Below are 23,515 nucleotides of genomic sequence, written 5' to 3' on the forward strand. Positions count from 1 at the left end.
AGAGGTTTGGACTCACCAACACAGAATAGGTTTGGTTACTTCCTCATCAAAGTCTTACAGCTGACTTTCACAAAGGCTTCAAACAGAAACTAAACAGGACTCTACATTTTCTCTGTAATTTATGACAGACAGATTTAACTGACATGAATGGACATTGATATCTAGATGTCTGATTGTGTGTCTCATAAACTCACAGTACTTTCAACAAACTTTTGCTCTGTTCAAAATGAAAGTTGATCACGTCTTCAGAAGTCACCTGAGACAGGATCTGGTTTTCCTCCTGAACCTTTAAGCCTGTTGTGTTGAACAAATTCACTTCGCCAAGAGGAGCTTTGAGGATATTGGGATGCCACGGATACTTAATCATTCTTTTTTCTTAAATTTTTCTGTTTATTTCCAAATTCACATACTAATGCTGGGCCTGACAGAGGAACACAAAAAAGTGGGAACGAACAGAGAAGAAATTTAAAGTGAAGAGTAGAAAAAGAAGATAAATATACAAAAGATAAAAAAAAACACAGACAGTAAAATTGTTGATTGCTGCCCATGTAAAGAAACCTACCAGAAAACCAACTGAGTTTTCTGTGAGAAAACACAGCAAATAATCATTGGGAACATCTGCAGAAAGGCAAACTGTGACTGACGTGAATGACAACACTAGCAACAAGCGTATGAAAACATAACTAATAACTATATGTGGTTAAACGTTGCTGTGTAAACATACATGCTGGTTTTTAAGATTGCGGATACGCATATGCATGTGTGTTTGCAAGATGTGAGAAATGACTTGTGTTTAGAGATTAGTGCGATTGATCAACTGCAATGACACCATTTCCAAGGGTCAGAGGCAGACAGAGAAGCCCCTTCATGCACTGGTCAACCAGCAGCCACAAAGCAGCCTGCTGCAGGGACCCTCATGCACCCACCCAGAAGGAGGCCGATAGGCTGCAAACAGAAGCTCCACATGCAGTATTGGTAGTAACCCAGAAACAATTCTCCACTGGTCTTTCCTATACGTTTCCTCTGCACTAACACATTGGGCTTTTGTTCACCTATTTTGTCCTGTAGTTGAGCTTCTCTTCTTGTGACTTGCATATTTTCTTACATTTAAATTAAAAATCATCTACAATCAACAGTCAGCAAACAAAATAATATTTGTTTAATATTTTGTATCATCAAAAAGAGATACAACATTGTAGAAAAAACATGTATTACAAGCACTATGTACTTTAATACCCACAGTATAAATTAAAGGGAAGGCACATGCTTAAATTTAGTGTGTCAACATCTCATGTTACCTAAAAGTGCCGCGTGGCTGGAACGTTGCAGTTTGAGGGCCAACATACGTGTGACCAGACAAAAGGAAATGTCAGCGAAAAACATAACGTGCCACTGTGATACTATGTGTTGCCATCCGTGTGTGTTTACTGTGTGTGTCACAAGGCTGATATATTTACTTCCATGCAGTTGCAAACATTCTCCTTGTTCCCAGCGTCATCACTGTTTATGCTCACAGTTTCCTTCTGGTCACTCTCAGACTCCTTTTGAGTGAAATCTCCTAGAGCATCGGTCTCCTTAGTGGGAGTGTGTTCATCTTGAACATCAGAATCAGTGTCTCTGACATCTGTGTGTCCCGTGAAGTCACTTGCATGATAAAAAGGTATTTGACTGGGCATGCTGTGGTCAGAGTCAAACTCTGAGTCTCTCCCATCTGCTGGATTCTGGTAAGTGTCTGTGGAGCTGCTGGAGTCTGAGATGTGCTCTTTAGCTGTGTCAAAAGACTCACTTAAAATACTGTCAGTACAGGACTGACTAGGATTGGTGTCGGTCTCAGAGCCAGACACATCCATGCAAGGACTGCACATGTCGGGAAGGCAGGGACAGTGATCTTTTTGCAAATGAGTGTCTTTGAGATTCTCTGCGCATCTCTCTTCTGAGTCTGTGTGAGTTCTTGAACCTGAATTATCTTCAAACGTTTTGTTATCAGGTACAGATTCAAAGGTACATTTTCCCTCCACCAAAATGTCTTTATATTCCGTATCAGCATCGGAACTTTCTTCCTTCTTTTGGCCAGGATCTGTGTCTGGATCCACATTTTCCTCTCCAGCAGCAGGGCTTCCCATGCCAGCCAAAACTCTCTTCAAACTCTGGGCTCTGTCTCTGTAAACTTGACACAAATGAGAATCGAGCATGTGGCTGCCATGAATCTCAGCCAACTTCATGTACACCACATACAGAGCCTCAGGGTTAGCTTGGTCCTCAAGAGCAGCTGCCAGAGCTAGCTGGAAGTAGCCCACTGCATCAAAAGCATCCTGCGAAGATGAAAACACAAAGCTCAGGAATTCAGAATTTCATTGCCACATCTTAGCAGAACATCAGACAAATAAGAATCTTACTGATTCTGCACTTGAAATGAAATACTTGTAAAGTCTTCTCCAGTACCTTGAGCTTGTGCAGAGTAATGTTTCCCAGTCTGCAGTAAACTTTAGTGTAGTAACGTGCCTCTGTGGGGTGCTGCAGGACAGGCGGACATAGAGACAGGGACTTCAGGTAGTAGTTTTCTGCCATCTCATACTGCTGCATGCTGTAATAAACCGTAGCCAACCTGTGGTAGGCTGTCCTCTCGTTAACATGAACCCCTTGGTTAGAAAAAGAAAATAAAAGTATGTGAAAAAGTCAGAACACAATGGCAAGTGTAAATAAATTCATCTCTTATGTGAGTCACATTAAACACGCAAGACTCACGTCATGCTTCCGTTCATACCTGTTTTACTTGCAATTTGAACAGCCAGTGTTGCATACTGCAGCGCTTCCTCCTGCTCTCCTTGGTTCATCAGCATCTCTGTAAGTTTACTCAACAAGCGAAACTCTGAATGGATATCTCTGATGCATCGTGCAAACGGTAAACTGCCATCCTGAGAACAAAAAATAAAGAGCTTTGTGGAGCTGTCAGGAATAAAAACAAATCATCAGAAAAACAAAGAACCAGTTGGAAAAAGAAAACACTGTCTTGCAATCACAATTGTTGTGTTACATTTAGTTGATTAAAAATAAAGTTATTAGGAGTCATTTTACTGCACCACATATTTTACATTCACTTCTTTAAACTTGTGGTGAAGAAATGCAGCTTTTACTCTGCTACATTTGTCAACACTCAGCTCATAACTTTAGTTTTTTTCTTGTCTTTTACCATTAGCAACTTAGCAACCATCTCCAATGCTTAATTTGAGGATAATGAACATCCCTGGGCTCATTATAAAATCACGTTTCACCTATATGCAATGCCAAACCACAGTGGTGTCTTCTGTGTCTGCCTAAATAAGTTGAAATTTCATTAAATTACATTTTGGCATATCATGTGATAAAGCAAGTCATCCAATAACCAGAAGGTTAGCAGTTTTATTCCTGCTTAATCCCATTAACTCAGTCGGTGGCTTGGGTGAATGTTTCGGTTGTGGTCAGAAATGCTATTGACGCATATTGGCTGCCATGTTTCAGTCTGTCCCAGATTAGCTGTGGCTCTCATGCAGCTTGCCATCATCACCAGCAATGAATGTAGCATGAATGAAGAACTAATTCACTGAGAAGTACACTGGGTGCCTTGAAAAGCATTGTATAAAAATTGAATCATTACATTTATTATTGCAAAAACTAAGAGTTTAAACTGAATTACTTTTTGCACTGATAGGTGCTAATCTCATTAGTTTGCAGAATCATAACCTTAAAAAAACAGCCTTTTATATTGTTGTGTTCAGTATTTTGTTTTGTTTAACGCTGCTTAAGCAGATCAACATTTATTTTCTAATGAAGAATGACTAAGAATTAGCTTCCAACCTACTGCAATGTATAAATGGTCAACATGATTTAAGTACCTTGTCTGCCAGCCAACATAATTTTGGAAAACTAAATTTGAACATATTAGTTACTTAGTTTTTTCACCAAAAACCACTCCTTTCTTCTACTTGAGTAATATTATTTTTATGTAACATACCTAAGGACAATTTTCATCTACTCTAACTCACCTCTGTTTGCATTATAACTTCCCTGACACAAAAAAAACTTAAATAAAATTTGTGCTATTTGCACCCACTTACTCTGTAGAATGGTAGGGAAGCCATCCGGTTCCTCTGGCCTTTGAAGTAAACATCTCCCGCCTCCTCATAGATGCTCATAGCAAAATGCGGGTCATTCATCCTCAGCGCGGTCTTCACTGCTGCCTGTCAATATGCTTTTATTGTTACTCAGTACCGACTGTGGGACTCAAGATAACAGACATCACTGCAAAATACATTGATCAAACATCAAAAAGTGTTCAGTCAGAGGCTTCTTCAACTCCACTACAACAATAAACCATACAGGATGTAATTCCTGTTAATAATTCCACAATGGCTGCTTTGTTCCGATTTCAGAATCATTTATATTTTCCCTTGTTAAATAGTAATTCATATTGTGGCTTTGTGTAATTTACCTTTATGGATTATTTATATATTTTCCATTCATTTTTAAATGATCATTCATACATACTGTATTATTTATCTTTTACAGTGCAAGTTATTTAAATTTTTTTGCTCCCATACACCTGCTGATCACTGACCACAGACATTCCCTGAATATAAAACAAAATGCAAAACAAGAGACAGACAGAAGAAAACAAAGCACTGACAATGCAACCACTCCATGTTCTCATTTCCTCTTTTTGTCCTCACCTGCAGGTACATGTCAGCCAGCTCGTCCTCTTGGATGAGGTAGTAAATGCGTCCCACCTGTAGCCAGGTCTCTGACTCTTCTTCTCTCTTGCCCAGATCAATAGAGATCCTCAGGCTCTGCTTGGTGTAGTCAAGAGATTTACGGGATGATCTGCACCACATGCAAAATGAGTTATAACACAGAGATAGATTTGGAAGAAGAGAATCTGACTGAATAGGATGGAGATTCACTTTTCTGTGTTGAGTGAGAGGTAAAGGCTGGAAAGGATTTCAAGATACTCTCCCTCCAGTCTTTTGTCTTTTAGTTCCCTGGACACTGACACACAGTGCTCATAGTAAACAATGCTCTGACCATAGAGCAGCATGTCAGCATACAGTTGGCTAAGCACCTTCGCTACCACCATCTGACCTGTAAGAAATAAGGGGGGAAAAAAAACAATCTGCTGTATCAAATAACTTCTTCTCAGACTATTAAGATAAGTTCCTAAAATAAAATCATCTCAAATATTGCTTTTCGGCATGAACAGGTTTGCAGTAACAGAGCAGAACTAATGCTGGAATTATTCACAGATGAAACATCAAATTGCAACTCCACAAAATTACTGGTTGATTTTATGCTTACTGTGCAAGTTTTTGGCATGTAGTGCAATTAGTAGCCCCATTTCATAACACGCTCTGATCTCCTGACTCCTCCCCCTGTCTTTGTAGCTCCGCCCCAGCCATAGGTAGGTCTGAACATGTTCCTCATCTGTCGGGCTCTCCCAGAGCTCCAGAAAAAGGCACAGGGACCTGGTTGAAAAAAAAAAATTACTATCAGAAAATGAATGCTTAGTTTTTAACAAATATTTTTCCCACAGATATTCTCTGATTGACTGAAAATAAAGAAGAACTGTCTGACCTGACCAGGAATCGTTCTGCAACAGAAGAAGCCCCTGCATCCAGCGCCAGACAGCCTAAGTTGGCCAATGCCAGAGCCTGATTCCTCTGGTTTCCACTTTCTCTGGATATTACCAACGCACAATAGAAGTGCCGGCCTGCTTCTCCGACACGACCCTGATGCCTCAGACACAAAGCTAAGAGGTTATGGATCACACCCCGCTGAGTCGGACTGTCTGTGCTCTGCAGAGAAATTTACACTCATTTAAAAAAAAAAAAAACATTCATTTGAAAAGAAAAAAATCTTCCCTTTACATAAGTTATGCTTTTGCTGACTCTTCACCATGAGCTGCTGTACCTGCAGTGATGTTAGCAGTGGTTCTAAGACATTCTGGGCCTTCACAGCCTGGTCTGTCAACACCAGGAGCCATCCAAGCAGTACAGAAGCCTCAAAGCCATCCTCCTCATTGATGTGTCCTCCTGTCTCCACAGCTTGTTGGGCACATTGCACCGCTTTATCAAGCGCACCATATTGCTGGTAAATAGAGGCCAGGCCCAAACACAGATCTCTCTGAGTCTTTATATCATCTCCCTGCTCAGCTATAGCCAGGGCCTGCTGCAGGTAAACTACAATCTGGGCATGAAGTAGGGAGGTTCCTTCTTTCCAGCATGGGTTCAGGCGCACAGTGTTCTTGATAAACAGCTCAATCCTCTGGAAGGCATCATGCAGCGAATGGTCTTGTCGAGAATCCAGGCTCAGAGAGGCCAGGGCTAGGTAAGGCATGTACTTACGATGATAGAGCCAGCTCAAGAGCCAGTTAAGGTCCAAAGGCGCTATAGCCCCGCCCTCTGCAGCAGAGAGGCTGACTGATAGGAACTGGAGTCGCTCAACAAAGGGAAGAGCTTCATCAGGTTTCCTGAGGAGAAGGAAGAGGCTGGATATGAGGTAGCAGACACGGGCCTCTAAGCACTTGTCCCCCAGTACCACTGATCTCCTCAGGAGGAGCTTCAACAACTCAACTTCATCTGTGGACGTGAAGGTGTGACTTGGAAGGCAAAGCAGCAGGGCGCTGGCCTTCTCCAGAGTCTGGGGAAGTTTATCCATCATGCGTTGCTTTAGGTAGATGGCAGTGAGGTTTGTGAGGAGAGCCACAAGGAGCGGCGTGTCAGAAAACCCATCAACACAAACGCTCAGAGCCTCCTCGTAGTAAACGCGTGCCTAAAGAGAACAGGAATGAAATTATTCTCATGAACAAGTAGGTTCTGTTTTCATGTAATCTTTGGCCTTATTTACAAGCTATTACACATACCTGGGAGAGCTTCAGTTTCCTGGCGCACAGTCGGCCCAGGACAAAGCACGCACGCCGATGTGCCCAGTGCAGGCCCATCCTCTTGGCGCACTCTCTCACACTCTCAAGCTGTCCAGAGAGCTCTTCCTCAGTCTTACCGCTGAAAGTCACCCACAAGAAGGAATACTGCATGTCATACAGAGGAAGGAAGTCCTCCTAGAAGGCACAACAAACAAAAGATTGTTGAATGTAATAACAAAGATTTAATAAATATATCTGTACGTATTCACGTTTGTTCAGAGAACACTGCTGACAAAAGGGCAGGAAGGATTTTTTTACAAATATATAAATGCCTCCGACTTCCTTCGTCTCTGAGGGAACTAACTCGGACTCTAAAGGTACACGATGCATGCCAACATTCAAGAATTCTTCCTACCCCAGTTGGCTAATGTATTCATATCAACACACCCTTAAAAGCATCTGAGTCAGACACAGGGAGGTGCATTTATGTGCTGTTTTGTGGATGGTAAAGCAGAAAATGTATACAATAATAATAAATGGAGCTTATTTCTTTTGGAATTTTGTCTTATAAATGTAAATAATTATTAGAGAGTGACATTAATCCACATTTGACAGAAAATCCAAATTTCATATACCTTTCCAGACCGGCACTTTATAAAAAGCATTTAAATTTTCCATGTTAACATTATTGTTTTCTAATATCACACCCACTCAGTGGTTCCTTAAAAACATATGAACAGTCATGTTACCATTCTCTGTCAGATTTTTCCTATAAAGTGCCAACATTTGCATGTCCAAGCAAAAATCCAAAACATTCCCAAATATTACAAAGTGCACCAAAAGACACAATCTGGAACATTGTAGGAAACAGTGAAAATTAGTCTCTGTTGCTTCACAAAAAGAACATTTGTGTGAGATTAAAGGAACGAGATAAACTTTATTTTAGCTGTGGCTGCACTGTAATAAACACCTGATTGGATAAAGTGGGACTCCACTGACCTGGAAGTGTTCCTGGTTGAAAAGAGTCAGCATGGGGTCGCTGAGCTCAGACTCCTCCCCATCCCAGCTGTTCTCTTCCAAGTAGAGCGCTGGATCTTCCTGGAACTCATCCAGTTCCCTGAAAGTGTCCTCAAGAGTGAATGAAAAGCGCTCTCCCTCCCGCGGCAGAGGATTGTGAGACTGATAGAGGGACACGCGAGGAGAGGAGTGAGACACAGATGTGCAAGGGGAGGACTGGTATGGCGGTGTCCCTCCACTTCTCTCTGACATGACACTCTGACGGGTACTTGTAAGACCCTTATGATCTGTTCAGAAGAGGAATTGGATCAGTCTGAGACAGATACGTGTTGAAAAAATCTGATATCTAACTAAATCTACTAAAATGCAACATCTTTTTATAATATATTACCGTGTTTTGGCCGATTCCGGATGTACATGAAGTCAGTCTCATCCAGTCTGTCTGGAAACACACACGGTAAATCAATTTAAGTATTCATTTACCAGACAGCAGTAGGGATGGAAAATATTTTTTTTCTTAGACGCACAAACTGTATGAAAGAAAACAAAAAAACAACAAAACAAAAAAAAAAAAGTTTAAAAAAATTATTACGCACTGAAGCTGCATATCAAACACACAAATATTTTCTGACTTAGATTTAACTTATATGTCTGTTACTTATAAGCCCTTCCTTTTTTCCCCACTGAGAATAATATTTTAAAATCATTTCTTTACCTAGCCTGTATACAGAGCTGATGTCAGACGAGAAGAGTCTTTCCAGCAGACTACTGTCGCTGGGCTCTGAGCTGCACGGGTTAACCTGAGACAGGCTGGCCTTCTCCTCCTCAGTGAGAAAGACTAATTGTCTGTCTCTGTGAGAAGAAAACAAGGGCAGCATTATCATCTCAGATATCTCCCCAACCTCATCGCCCGTTCCGCCTTATCCAGAGTGCAGACACACTAAACAGGCTAAACAGGGTTTCATAACAGAAAGGCATAAGACTGTAAACAAGATGTTACATATGTGGATGGGATTGAGATAAAGTTGTTTTTTAAGATTAAATCATGGACATTTTAAAGTCTGTGTGTGTTTAAATACACATTATTTAACCAATAAATACTAAGCGTGAGTAAAAGGACTTTTACAGCGGTATGATGTTCAGAGGCTTGACATGGGCTCTCTGTACGAAGCCAGTTTGTCCTGTGGAGGTGTGTCTTCCTAAGAAAACACACAGGCCTTGAAGCATCAGACCCTGGATCTCCACAATGTCGCCTTGGCTCAACTGGAGCTCATCTGGCCCTGCAGGACTGTAGTCGACAACTGCGACACAAGAGCCCATCACTGAAGGATTAAGAAAGGAAAAGAGGAAGGGGGCAAAAGGATGTGAGCGTTAGTGTCAATACACACTTTGTTTGAACTTATGTGTGTACAGGTTGAAGATACTTCACTTTACGCTGACACTTTGAGAAGCAGACAAGTCCTGATTGGTGTGTTTAATGTGAATCTCATCGCAAACAGAATTACCAATAGGATGTTCAAACTGTTCCTTTTCCATTTCTGAACATCCAGCATGGCCCGGATACTTCCTCAGGAACCACCTGACCAAACAGGAAGTACACTTTAACAGAAACTACTATAAGAAATGTCCACTGTCTTCTAGCTCTGTTCTGTTCATTCATCAGAGAGTTAAATAAAAAGTAGGGGATCATTCTGCTCTGAAGTTTAAAGTGCCGCATCAATAAACTGAGGTGGACCATTTGAGGAAATGTTTTAATGACTTACTGATAGAAGGGGTAAGGCAGCGGCTGCATGCTGCTGACCGGCACCAGGCCGTGGTTTCCTGTGGAGAGCATGGTGCCCTCCCACATGTTGTCCTGCCCCGTGTCCTTCACCATCAGCAGGTCGTTCTTTTTGAAGGAGAGCTGTTCTTCATCTTCTTCCTCCTGATCACTTCTAGTGAACAGCGCCTTAGCAAAGAAGGATCCTGCAATGAGACGGGCATCGTCTGCTACAAACATGCTCCAGTATTTTGGGGGTCTTTCTTGTCTGTTTTCGGTTTTGATCAAAATTGTTACACTTAAAGTGCCATAGTGCTGCTGCTCTGCCCTCATTCAGTCACAAGCAAATGGTGGATGATGGATGTTTTATATCCCCCCTTCTATTATGTTAATGTAATTTTCATCAGTATTTGCCAACACTGCAGTCTTATTCTATGTTCCGTGAAGCTTTTTGCTTGGGGAACTGTATCTGCATATACCAAGCAGGCAATCAATATGAATCCAAGGGGAAAGTAGAGGATTACTCCATTCTGGAAAATACTGAGTCTTTTTATTTATTTATTTATTTATTCATTTAATTTTTTTTTTTTTTTTTATTATTAAACAACATTATTAAAATTGGGGTGAAAAATTGTTCAAATACTGTCAGATTTTGTTTTTCCTTTTGTTTCAACTCTTCATAAATCATCTCTTCACTTTATTTTGGGCAGGGTCAAAGAAAAGCTGGAGCTTTCTCAGCTGTTAAAGGATACAAGGTGAAGTACACCATGAGAGTCCATCACAGGACTGAGACTACTTATGCTTATATGTATATAATGCATATTTTGAATCACTCTTTAAACTAGTTGAATGTTTTTGGATGATGGGATGAAAACGGTTCCAAAAGAAAACTCACACCAGCACAAACTCCCCTCAAAAAGACCTCAGCTGAGGTTCCTGGAATCCCCTTGCTGGGTGGGGACAGTGCTAACCACTAACTGCACCAGTGTGTTGCCTCTCACGCTATGGATGGAAGTCTATTCGTTAAGTGCCTCCCAGAGTTAATTGGAGTCTGTGAGAAATGGATTAAGAATAATGGGGTCAAGAGGCAGCTGCATTCAGATAATATGCAATTAACTGCCTGATTTGAAACACATCTGGTTAAACTGCAGGAAAGGTAAAAATCGCAACATGATGGTGGGAGAGAAAGAGTAAAGTACAGGTTTATCTTCCCAAAAATCTCATTTTAGTCACTTGATTCAATAATTTGGTTCAATTTATGTCCGCAAATGTTTTTAGATAATCATTAAAGACCACACTTTTCACTCTCCTGTGACCCTGTTTCCATAATGTGTTGACAGTATTTAAAAAAATGAAATTGCAATGAACATTACTGACCCTCTTGGAGTACAAGTCCCAGGTAGATAGTGGCCAGATGTTCCTCATCCACCTTGACGTTGATTTCCAAATCACTGAGCAGCTCTGGATCCAACCAGATCGACTGATCGCAGAGGAAGTTTTCCAAGCAACGGGCAACATAGCCTGGAACCGGGCAAACTCAAGCTATATTACACTGACAAACTAAAGTAAATATAACCAAAAGTTTTACTGCAAAGAGAATAACTAGCTGAAAAAACAATAAATGCTTTCAGAAGAGGTCATACAGACTAGTGGAGAAACCTCAGCGTCCTCTGTGTTCGTCCTACCTAAGGAGAGGTAAGTGGAAAACTTCCAGATCTCCTCCACTGTCTTGAACGTGAGAACAAAACTATCTTTCTCAGCATGAACAGAGACCAGACGTGCAGACAGGTCCTGTAGGAGCAAGGTCTCAGGTCACATTTCAATTGATTTAAATTCACTTCAGTCTTGCCCACGTATGCCATACATTATAAATAATGTAACAGTATGATCGAAGTAGGCTGACTGATATATGATCCCGTCAATTTAAAAACTCCCAATTCTAAAACCACACAAAGAAAAGCTACAAGTTCTTAAGCTGCAGCAAAACATTTTACTTTTGTTGATATTTATTCAAATAACATGTTATTTGTCCCCACAGTTATTATCATGTCAACTACAGCAGCAGACTTTGATGAAAGTGCACAGAGGGAACAATACATCATGATATTTCGATAATGTACACTCTTATTATTTATTTCTTGCCATTTCAAAGCATTTGCATTGTAGCTAAATGTATGTAACATCAGCATCGGTCTTACTTTAAAGAGTTGAATAACGTCTTTGCTGTTGCTCTCCACCACTCGGAGTCGCGTCCGCAGCGCCTCCTGTAGGGCCCGGTCAGGATCCTCGCTGGAGCGCCTCCGCCCAGTAAACAACAGCACAATTTCTAGGTGAGAGAAAAGCCTGAAGTGATCAATAATACTCATCATACATTATGTTTCACAGCAGAATAACCATATGGGATGAAAGCAAATCCAAAACAACATCCAGAAAGGCAATTTGAGTATTTTTACACTTGTAACTGTAAAAGATTGTCGCATTTTTTCTGCCTGAATTCAGAAAATAAAAAGGTGTTAATGACTTTTTGTAATGGCATAAATAGTTTTCAATGATTTTAAGATGGTTTATTCTTTCAAGAAAAAGACAAAATTTCCAAAACAGTATTAAAGATGCCTGATAAAAGCCTTATTATCAGGAAGATGCTTTGTGAGCATGACTTGAGTCCCTGGGGGAATAACAAAGCTATTAGGCCTCTTACTGGACTCTCAGTGTGGCCATTTAAATCCATTTCAAAAGGAGAACCTGAGGAAATGTGATGGATGATGCTAAAATGCTGATTGAGTAAAACATTAGAAGATGTGGGGAATCTGCTTCATCAATATGTATGAAAATTAAAGATGTGAGAAACGCCTTGAAGTATAAAGCGCTGGTTTGGACATGATGATAGAAAAACTAGTTTTCCAGTTGAGGGAAACAACATGCCAGCGCGACACTAAACTGTACCTGAGGATAATTTCTCTCCTACTGAGACTGTGCTTCCTCTGAGGAAGGCTTCCTTCTTCTTCCAGTAGCTGTCATGCTCCACCCCTCCTTCGTTCGACTCCCCCACTGCACCGTCTTCCTCCTCACCTGCTTATGAAAGAGGGAGCAAGGACAGGGGAAACCACGGGGTCGCATTTTGTTTCTTTTGGGTCAAGGCCACAGAGGAGAGCACAAGGTAGAAAACTTAATCTATTGTAGGAAAAACAGGATACTGCATTTCGAAGTTTGCAGTTTGTTGTATGTCCAAACAGTTTTTATCAAAATGTTCATCTCAGCGACGGCTTTCATGAGGCTTTAATCACAATATAAGCCCCACGCTGATTTACAGATTAAACAAAAAATGTGATCTGATGACTCAATATTGTAATCAGTGTTTGACATTTAAAAAGAGAATTTCAGCAGCTGGTATTTAGGTTTTACATATTAAATTAGCAAAGTATTTCCCTGTCCTTGTGATAAAGCTACTTACACACACACACACACACACACATAAAATAGCTGGCAACAGTTATTTTTTTGTAATATAGTAGTGACGGGCTTCCCCTGATTTGTTCCATTGTGCAGGGAGGATATCCCAAATGCTTCCTCAGTTTGTGACCAGAGGGAAAGCTGCGCACTCTGCCTCACATGAATCTCATGAGTTGTTTGCACTCCTAACTAATGCAGGGCTTCAATAAGAGTAATACAGTGTTTCAGATTTTCTGGTTGTTCCTGCAACATACCTTGAGTCATGATGTCATCTCCCGTGAAGAGCTCATTTGTTCCCCCAAGAGCGTATGGTGGTTCCCTCCAAAGAGCATCCAGCTCAGCAGGAGAGATATCTGCTGAACGAGAAGAAAATCAAACATCCTAAACCTAAACACACGAAACCAAAACCGAGTTCCTTTTAATCCTTCTTAAGTCAGTAAAACAACAGATCAAACATCAAATCTTTAGCGATTGGGTAAACATGCATATTACTTACTTGATATCACCATTTCTTCACTTGTACAGTAAATATTAAGCTACAATCAGCAGCCCTAAGCTAAGCTTCTTTTATCAAGTAAGAAAACAGCAGGCAGGATTGATCCAAATTAAACACAAGCTGCTTTCCTGCACCTTTCAAGTTTATCATTACGTTATACAGTAGTTATCTTACAATCTAGGCAACTTGACGGTGAGTAATTACCAGGTATTTCTGGATAAAAAGTTTTTTGTAAGTGACACAAAACACAATGTGTAGCACTCAAAAGTGAATGTATTTAAATCCTTAAACTCAGTTGATCTCTTTAATTTTTAAGCCAAACTTATGGTCTGCTGGATGTAGCTTTACCGCACAGATATCTTCTAATCACAGCACAAAGGGATTAAAGGGTGTTTCTCAAATAGCTCAGCCATTTAATTAAAGAAAACAGTTTATTTGATAAAGAGAGTGTTAAACATAACAGGAGGACTGAGTCAGCCATTTATCTTGGAAATGGCAGGTTTATGCTGTTGGTTAGTTTGAGGAGTCACCATGTGGATACTATGACACTGAATACACACAGGACTGGTATACACACACAGCTTCACTAACAGAAGAACCTTCATCTGCTCCGTGCCTCATGTCAGGGTGGTCACACCATCAAACAAAGAATAACTGTTAATTACATACTTACAAAAGGGACAAAAAAAATATTAGGATGCCTTTAGTTTTAACATGCTGTGGTAGTGCAGAACACACAACAGAACATTATTTTCCTGATGCAAAGCATTAAAAACAAGACAACTAAGTGCAAGACAATATGCAACATGACATTATGCCAAAAAGGACAAGAGCCTCTTCTTTCCATCAGAGCACACTTAGCACCAACAGGACTGCTTGAGTCATGCTCCTACAGTGCGGCATCACATCATGCTCTTTTTACCTTCTTGGCTAAGTATGTTACCCATGTTGTCTATTGACTTATGTTCCTGCCTATCTGAATGTAGCAGTCCATCTCATGACAGTAGAGCACAGAGAGCGGGCTGGGACCGACCTGTGAAGGAGGAGAGGCAGACTTTGATGAGCGGTCGACAACAGGAGGAGTTGAGGAACGGTCTGCAGCAACAAGACGCCATCTGGCCCAAGAGTCGGCAGCTCCCAGAGATCAATGCCATCCCATCAGTTTCCCTCAGCCTCTTTAACAGCTACTCACTCTCTTCCTCTCTGCTGCACAAGCTCTGGGTCCCTTCCTATTTCTGTGGTCCCTTTCCTGCCCAGCTAACACTATCTTCCTCCCAGTTTGTGTTAGCAAGGTCTGTCTCCAATGTCAGACTGCAAGCCTTATCTCCTCGTACTCTGTCTGCCTGGGTCCGTTTCTCTTTGTAATATTTCTGCCTCTTGCTGTCTCCATCTTTCCCCTCCCACCAGTCTCTCTCTCTGCTCAGTAGCTGCCCAGCCAGTCGGTGAATGCACAAAGCACTCTCTGCAATTGGAATGAGTGTGTGGGGGGCAGGCCTCAGTGAGTTTCCCTATGTGTCATATGTGTGTGTGTCAAAGAAAAAATGCACAGAATGTGTGTCACAAAGACAATGTGTGTGTCTTTTCTGTGTGTTGCTGGGATAATGTACTGCTGACCTGCTGTAAGGCAATGCCACACAGGGACAGGCGACAAGGTCGCGGCAGAGTGGGGGTGAGAGCCGCCTGGTGCCACGAACTCAGGTTCAGAGATTGCAGTGTGAGGAAGCTCATGAAGGTTCTGACTGTTCTCATCTGAGATGCAAACGGGAATGCGCTGTCACATTAATGTCATGTGAACCACAAAATCAGTGACCTCATGTGACCCATTACCATCTGAGGAAGAAATAACCAGTTATGACATAATGGCTTGATTTAAAATGTAGATAAAGGCATCCAGCTTGAAACAGGTGATCGGGTTAAAGTCTGTGTTATAAAAGTTTTCTTTCACTAGCATGTCAGAGCGATCATGCTCATCTAAAACCTGTGGAAATAAAATCTCTTTGCCAAACAGGTTAGATTAATTTAAAGAGGCAATAACTGATATTTGAAGACACATAAGGGCCCAGTTATTAAGTTTTAATTACATTAATAACTGACATTCAATGTTGCTTAACAAACAAATAGATCAAATATTTGTTTTCTTTAGTTTTAAAGCCTTGTTTCTTTTTTTATTTTTTTTTTTATTTTTTCCACTCTTTGTTGCCCCTTACAGATAGAATAGTACTGTGGTAAAATCCCAGTCTGTCCATGGATGTGGCCATACATGAGAATTTGTTGACACAGTGAGGAAGTTGGCAAAAACATAAACAGCAACCCCCCAAAACATGAAGTGTTACAAGATTTGATGGTAGAACAGGATCTAAAAACAAAAGACTTATTTATTTGAAAAAGATCAATGTGATGCTGTTTTACTGAGTTACTGCCCATCAACAGTGATACAAAGCACTAAATAAAATGTCTGGAGTACTGTATGTAAACACATTTCAGAGGTTTTATAACAGAAATCAACTATAGTCTCAGCCGCAGCCCTGATCTGAGACCTACTTGACAGAAATATAAATTATCATAACCATTGTCTTTTCATGATTATAAACCAAAATTATAGATTAAGAAAAGCAAGGGTGGCACAGAACAAGAGAGTTAATCATAAATGACAGCAAGATAAGTTTAAACTGCCATCCTTTTTGTTTTTGCTTGCTTTATTTTAGCATTTTCCAGCAGTAAAACCAATCTAATATTTAATTTTGTCCTTTGTTTTTTACGTTTTTCCTCATTCAGCCTGCTAGGATCTTTTGGGTTTTGTTTTGATTTAGCTTTTACTGTTTTTTTTATCAAGTTGTTTTTATGTGATATGGTACTGTAAAGCAAATTGATGTATCGCAGGGCTAGAACCTAAATTTGTGAACTGGATCTTAAAGGCAGTTGGCAGTAATGAGCATATGCTCTGACTCGAGAGAGATGACGTCCTTTGGTTAAAAAAAGACTAAAATCCTTAACACTGCATTCACTCCAGCAACTAAAACCTTTTAACATCTGGAAAGCTACAGATGGCAAAAAGTATCACCACAGTCAAAATACTTCATTTCTCTTTCTCCAAACTAAGAATGTGATGACCGCTTTGAATCGCATATATAAATAACCTTTTAATTTATATGAATTCTAGATTGTGAGTCTAACAAGAAATATTGGGTTATTTAACTTATGAAGCTAATGCTAAACTAGATAGGTTAATAAGGAGGCTGGCCAAACACAGCCCATCATCCACATATTTAAGCTCATAAATGGGAGTCTTTAATTAAGGAAACCATGTGGGGCAAGAAGAACAATTAGAAAATTCAACAATATACTTGAAAGATGAAAGTTTCTGGACTGGAAATGAATAGAAAGTACATTCGAGCAAATAATGGGTCAGAAAAGGAATGTATATATGGTTTAAGTGGTGAACTGATGAACAAACTGGTTCCACAAAAATCAGTAGGTAAACTGACACTCCCAAACATTGCAAGATGCATTCACTTTTTAACTAGGTCTACATGCTATTAATCACTGAAACAAAAGAGTTGACGATACCTTGAGCAGATTTAGACAATCACTGTTTAAAACAAGGTAAATGATCATTTTAACTTAGACTGTTCATTTTTTAAATGAACTCTTAAGGCTTTTTGTCTAAAAACAAAGCTCCATATGTAGAAGTGAGCAAAAGCCAACCCCACCGTTCACACCTTAACATTACAGACCTGATACAGTTTGTTAGTCTCAGACAAGCCCACAATACTGCCAAACTGTGTATCTGCAAATTGGCATATCTGATTACTGCTGCATAACTGTTTTGCCTTCATCGTGGAAATGAGTCTTCCATCAATGCCAAGATTGGTTGAACAGAGGCTGTGTACTTAAGAGTAATGAGAAGAAGAAACCAGATTAATTCTGAATATAGGAATGTGGATATGCAGCATTGCAGTCGTCACAAGCTCACAGAATCTGACTGATGCTCATTGACTGAAAAGCCAAGTTAAAATCACAGTTTTAACTGCTTGTATGTGCACATGTTCACTGGAGTTACACAATATGTCACATGTCTAAAGCAGTGCAACACAACAACCAGTGATGTGCACCTAGTCAGAGAAATGAAGCTCAGAGTATCAGTCAGCAGATGCTCAGTGGGTTGACTTTATGCAAAGCCTCTATGATGGAGAACTGGGGACCTTAAGCAACACCTGCTTCATTTGTCACCAATTAGTTTCACAGTTTATAGATGTTACTAATTATGTAACATCTAATATATATATATATATATATATATATATATATATATATATATATATATATATATATATATATATATATATATATATATATATATATATATATATATATATATATATATATATATATATATATATATATATACTACATCTAATTTCCAGTCACTGAAAATGACTGAATAAAATTTCTACCTCCTGTATGGTCAGACTACTGCTCTACATAAGCAGAGTAAAGGCCAATGCTTCGATATCCCTGTTTTGAGATCAGTCTCTTTATCTTGTTTATGTGGCAGCTGAGTGACCATGGTTGAATCTGTGCATGTGTATCTTGTGAGGTGGAAAGCTGTAAACAGGCAAAAGGCGTGTCAGGGCATATCCTGACACTCTTCAAGCTTCTCGTTTTGCTCCTCACAGTGAAACAGATGTCTAATCTAATATACACAGACTTCTCAAGGCTGATATGTGAAGTCACATGTGCAGGCCTTTGTTTGCACCAAAAGCTGCACAAGGGTCAGTCGTTTTCTGCAGTGACAACCGCTCTCAAACATACAGTGACTGTCAATAAAACAATACAATTCCTCCTCTAGTGATGATTTACAAGTCACAATATCCTCTTTTACAGAACACCTGAGGATCTTAGCTATTGTTTCCCAGCAGCTGCACATTTAAAATCCTTCCTCTTCTGGAGACTAGTACACGAGAACACAACTTTTCTAAAATGTTTCACAAATACAACGCATAGCATTACAGAGTTGTTAAGTCACGAACACTCTGCGTACTGTTGGTAATGACAGGGGTTGTCGAGTCTAATGACCACGCACCATGAATGACCTTACAGTCTTCATGCAGTCTGAAGCCACAGCCAAAGCCTGGACTACAGTTGTGACAATAACATTCATTCAAATGAGAAACATATGTTGTCAGCCTTGGCTGACACTGTTTAAATGTGGTTATTTGAGATATTTGTGTCTGAGAGTGTGTGTACAACATGGGTTTGTGGATTCAGAATATTTAGAAGACTAAGCACAGTAACATGAGACAGGGGTTACTGGCTCTAAGTTTAGACTCGCCCCCTCTTTGCTCACTCACATGCCTGTGTGTCTGAGAGAGAGCTCCCTGCAGGGAGATTCCCAGACATTTATTCCTCAGAAACAAACATTTTCAGAAGTATTTCTGAGAATTCATAAGTTATGTGAAGAAACCAGTTATATCTCCCCAATCTGAAGTTCTTTCATTTCTAAACTACAGATAAATATGTCACATTGTCATTAAAAACTGCTAATCAGGTGACAATGAACTTTTATGCACATTATTAAACCATCTGCAACTAAAATTATTGCTTTATAATCAGTGCTTGAAGTAAGACAAACTATCTGTCCTACGAGCTGTGGACTGACAGTAATTTTGTGGTCATGTGGCAGAGTCCAAAGTACAGCTTTACTTGCTGAATCAAAGCAGGTTTTAGAAAGCTCTTACCTCTGTGTTACTGCCAGTTTTCTCCTCTTAAGTCATTCCCCTTGAGCTTGGTTAAATGTCTTTGAATGTCAATGTCTCTCCGAGGGTGCGCACATGTCTGTTTTACCGTTTAACTGGTAAACTGCGAGTCATAACAGCTGCTGAAGCTGTCAGTCTCTCCTGTCAGAATCACTGGAGTGTAGTAACAGAAAGTGTGTGTCAGTCAGTGAGAGTGTGCTAGTGTGTTGTACAAAGGCTATCAAAGACAACATGTCACTGACTGAGGAAGTTTTTAGCAGTAACTCCTCCCATCAACTCTTTGGCACGACGGTACAGCCTCCTTTTTCTCCCTCACCCAAACACGCACGTTAACTCACACACCACACACACACACACACACACACACAGACACTTCTCCTCCCTGCAAAAACCTGGCAGTCTGTGACCCAGCACATCTCAACCAATGAAAGGTCACAAAATAAATAAAGTTTAACTTTTAACAGCTAACATTCTGTCAGGTGTCATGAAGTACTTATTTCCATTCAGAGACGCTGAAGCACAATAACCTGCAGCTCATTTCCTCATTCTACAACACCAGTTGCACCAGCTTGGTGTGACGCACCCCAAGTAAAGACAGCAGATTACATGCACAAACAATCAGCTGCTATGGACAATGGTTGGGCTCCATTATCTCCATTCCAAAGCTGAAATGCATTTAGGTGTTTCTGGCTACTGAGCAACACACATTGGAATTCCAAAAATGCACCACTATGTGCCTGTTTACATGGCAGAGTAGGAAAAACAGAAAGTAAAAAAGAAATAAAAACATTTTTTAATTGCTTAGTTAAACATAAATTGTGTTTCTCAGGGAACAGCACACCTACATTCCACATGTGATCATGCAGTTGGCTATTCAAGACTGCAAGACACGGGCCATTAATTCTGCTTTTATTGCAAACGTGTGTGTGTGTGTGTGTGTGTGTGTGTGTGTGTGTGTGTGAGGTAGAGAAGCAGAAAGACATGCAATGAGGGGTGCATTAAACAGCAGCAAATAAGAATGGGAAGAGATTGCAGCATAGCATTACAGAGTGCAGTGGAAATTGTTTGTGTGTGTGTGTGTGTTTGTATGCACCTTCCCCTTTGTGTGTGAACAAGGGGGCATGGATTGTGAGCCTTAAGAATGCAGGATTTTGCTGATCAGGTCCGCACATGGTCTCAGTGTGACTGACAATTAGGAAAATAAGAAACACATTACCTCCAATACAGAAAAGAAAAGGAAAACAGTAAAAACAAACAAACAAAAGAAAAACACCAAGTCTGTGATTTGGTCAAAACAATGTAGCAATACATCAGCAGAGCAGCAAAAACAGGACCATGTATCTGTCATGTGTTCAGCAGCTCATACAAAGCACTGCTTGTGCTGATTGTAGATGTTTTATGCCACTTGGCACACTTTGGGAGGCAGTTCCCACCGGTAGCAACGTGAACATACAACAGTGTGCAGGTTTGTTCCAGTAAGAACACACTATTGTTGACTGTGAGCTGCTGGCGCCTTTGCAGACAGTGACAACGCTGTGTTGACCTGACGGCCTCTTGCCCTATTGCCTTCAGTGAACAGGAAGGCTGGCTTCCTGTTTTTCCGCCCCATCAGTTTGGAGGACAAAAGCCCGATATGGGATTGACACAGGAGCAAAATCAGCATCTAGCAAGCATCATCTCCCAGACCACCCATCCACACACACTTACACCCAGGTAGAGATGGTTCGTACAGGAAATTATTAACCCCAACAACCAGGATTAGCATTGTCTTGAGACAAGCCAATAAAAAAATCTATAGTTGTGTAGTTTCATGTGCTGCTTAAACAAACATGTTTAGTGTGTTGAGAAATATGTCTTTATGCTGTTTTTTCTCCATGTATGCTTGCCTAAAAATTTACCAAATAAAAATTCCAGCATCTCACATGAACAGCATCATAATTCCACAACTTTTCTGTGTCATTTATATAAGCTGGAAACTTGCAGCCAAACTCTATGAGGGAATAAATAAGATTAACGTACAAAAAGAGCACTTTTATCTCACAAATTTATTTAATTATCAAATTGATGAGGAATTATTATCATTATTGTTATTGATAATTAATATTAGTAATTATTATTTTCTTAATTAGTATGTATAAATGTGTGTGTATGTACATATATACATATGTATGTAAAGGTATGTACGTATATTTTTCTTTTCTTATTTTATTTCATTTGTTCGAAATGAAAAAAATAAATAAATAAATAATTAAATAAAAAAGAGAACATCTTTTACCACTTCTGAGCTATAGAAGTGAAGAAGTAACACCGTGCAGGGCAGCAGAAAGAGAATAAGGGCGCCTCTCACATCCCGCCATTGTCCAGCTTCCTCAGGACACAGGGCTGTTGGTCTGTTTAAGAAAACAGGGTTCACAGGGTTTAATTAAAATTGAGCAAATTTACACAGAAACTTAAATTAATGCCCAACGAAGCCATTAAAAAAAAAAAAAAAAAAAAAAAAAAAAAAAATCCACACCCATCTCCTGAGTCTAGATAGGAGTCTGATGACTTCTAGTTGAATAATAACGCTGTAATAAACCTGAAATTGAATCCGTTTTCTGCCATTAGAATTTAATCAGATTTTTTCATTTGCCCAGTTAGACCCACTTCTTATCCACAGTCATCACTTTGATCTATTTTCATGATTAACCAGCTCTTATGTTTCCCTGCTGCCTCAGGGAAACATGTCCAGCTACTTCTTGCTTTTCTTTTACTAATGTTTGCATTGAAAAGAGCGGATGCGTGTTTTGTGATTTCATTCAGATCTTTCCAGTTTGACATCAGTGAACTTTAAGCAAAACAGACCGGAGCGAAATGGACAGTTAAGCCTTAAAACCGAGCAGGTCAGAGCTTCTCCAGCTATATTTGAGCTAAGATGCCTGGCGTTGAGTTACAACACAATTAACCTGGCCGACTCAGTAGGATTTCCACCGTAAACAATCCAATTAACTAATCTGCTTACGTAAATTTTCCAGAAGAGGGCGGTGTCAGAACAGTTTTAGCAACAAAAGCAGCCCAGCACAACAACATCTTCAAGACTGGGAAGAATTTCCAGGTTCTTTTAATCTTTTATTTAAATATTTATTTATTTTTATGATATATGTTTCGCAGGAGTGATACTTATTTATCTGCAGACTGTTAAATGCCTTAAGTAGGTTATCAAATGAATTAAAAATGATTTAGACGCCAAAAATCTCTGTAAAAGTCCACGCCTGAAGTAAATAACCATGAAGAAAGACACTTTGGAGTTCTGGAAGTGTGCTGTGGGATTTCTGGGCCCGTGGCGTGCACAGCAGCCGAAGTGACGTCGCTAACAGAGGATGAAACAGAGATTAATCAACGGACCATTAAAGCCCTATGGGACGCCCGGAAACAAGGTGCAGCTCTTTCAAAATAAAATAAGAATTCAGAAGAGTTTTGAACGTTTTCACAATTATTATACAAGAGAGCGAGAAAAAGTTCAATATATAAAATTAAAGCAGACTGTTATAGCCTGTTTTATACCAAAGAGCTTAATAAAGTTGTCACAATGATAATCTCTAGACATTTGTATAAAGTAAAGAATAAGAGTTAAGAAAGAAAGAAAGAAAGAAAGAAAGAAAGAAAGACAGACAGAAAGAAAGAAAGAAAAATGAAAATAACAGGGTGTTTTATTTACAATACATTATATTTTCTGTTTACAATTCAAATATATATATATTTTTTTTCAGCAGTAACATCTATAATAAAATCTGGGGATAACCAATAAAACATGTCTCTAATGCTGGTAGCAATGAAGTAAATGACATGTGATTACAATTAGATTAAACTCAACAGCATCAAATTAGATTTATGTAAAAATCCTGTGTGGCTTACAGGCTTTGTTTCTTACATTATTTCTTTGTAATTTGTTATTAATTAAGGTAAAAGTATTCTGACTTTTTATTTTATTTTATTTTTTTTAGAAAATATTTGGTTTTGCTTGACCCTATTAATAAAAGTTTGTTAGTAAGGCTATTAGTTTAGATGTGCATTTTTTGGTGATTTATGATTAAGCTTCTGGGCAGATAAAGGAATGTTTATTACAAAAAAATACTAACAAATAAGTCATAGACTTACTAGTATTT

General features: G+C 39.6%; 1 protein-coding gene across 1 annotated transcript; it reads right to left on the reverse strand.

Moving 5' to 3' along the window:
* Window positions 1-82: 82 nt before the first annotated feature.
* sh3tc2 (SH3 domain and tetratricopeptide repeats 2) lies at window positions 83-19,572 on the reverse strand. The gene is made up of 23 exons (XM_079250558.1): window positions 19,353-19,572; window positions 14,537-14,647; window positions 13,373-13,471; window positions 12,612-12,737; window positions 11,867-11,994; window positions 11,354-11,459; window positions 11,046-11,189; window positions 9,673-9,874; window positions 9,415-9,488; window positions 9,036-9,231; window positions 8,625-8,761; window positions 8,301-8,351; window positions 7,892-8,196; window positions 6,893-7,087; window positions 5,941-6,801; window positions 5,605-5,825; window positions 5,329-5,495; window positions 4,938-5,115; window positions 4,707-4,857; window positions 4,095-4,217; window positions 2,765-2,915; window positions 2,443-2,639; window positions 83-2,312 (listed from the first exon to the last, which is right to left on the reverse strand). Exons 2-23 carry the CDS (start codon window positions 14,559-14,561, stop codon window positions 1,437-1,439), a joined length of 4,713 nt encoding a protein of 1,570 aa, XP_079106684.1. The 5' UTR covers window positions 14,562-14,647; window positions 19,353-19,572; the 3' UTR covers window positions 83-1,436.
* Window positions 19,573-23,515: the final 3,943 nt, after the last annotated feature.

The sequence above is a fragment of the Telmatherina bonti genome, assembly GCF_933228915.1.
Source record: "Telmatherina bonti genome assembly, chromosome: 12".
NCBI lineage: Eukaryota > Metazoa > Chordata > Actinopteri > Atheriniformes > Telmatherinidae > Telmatherina > Telmatherina bonti.

Excerpts from the sequence above, each read along its gene's own strand:
- sh3tc2 (XM_079250558.1), bottom strand. The coding sequence starts at position 14,561 with ATGGGTAACATACTTAGCCAAGAAG. Across the intron at positions 9,489-9,672 it reads CTGCCTTACCCCTTCTATCA|GTGGTTCCTGAGGAAGTATC; the intron begins GTAAGTCATTAA and ends CTGTTTGGTCAG. Across the intron at positions 4,218-4,706 it reads TGGCTGACATGTACCTGCAG|GCAGCAGTGAAGACCGCGCT; the intron begins GTGAGGACAAAA and ends GCATATTGACAG.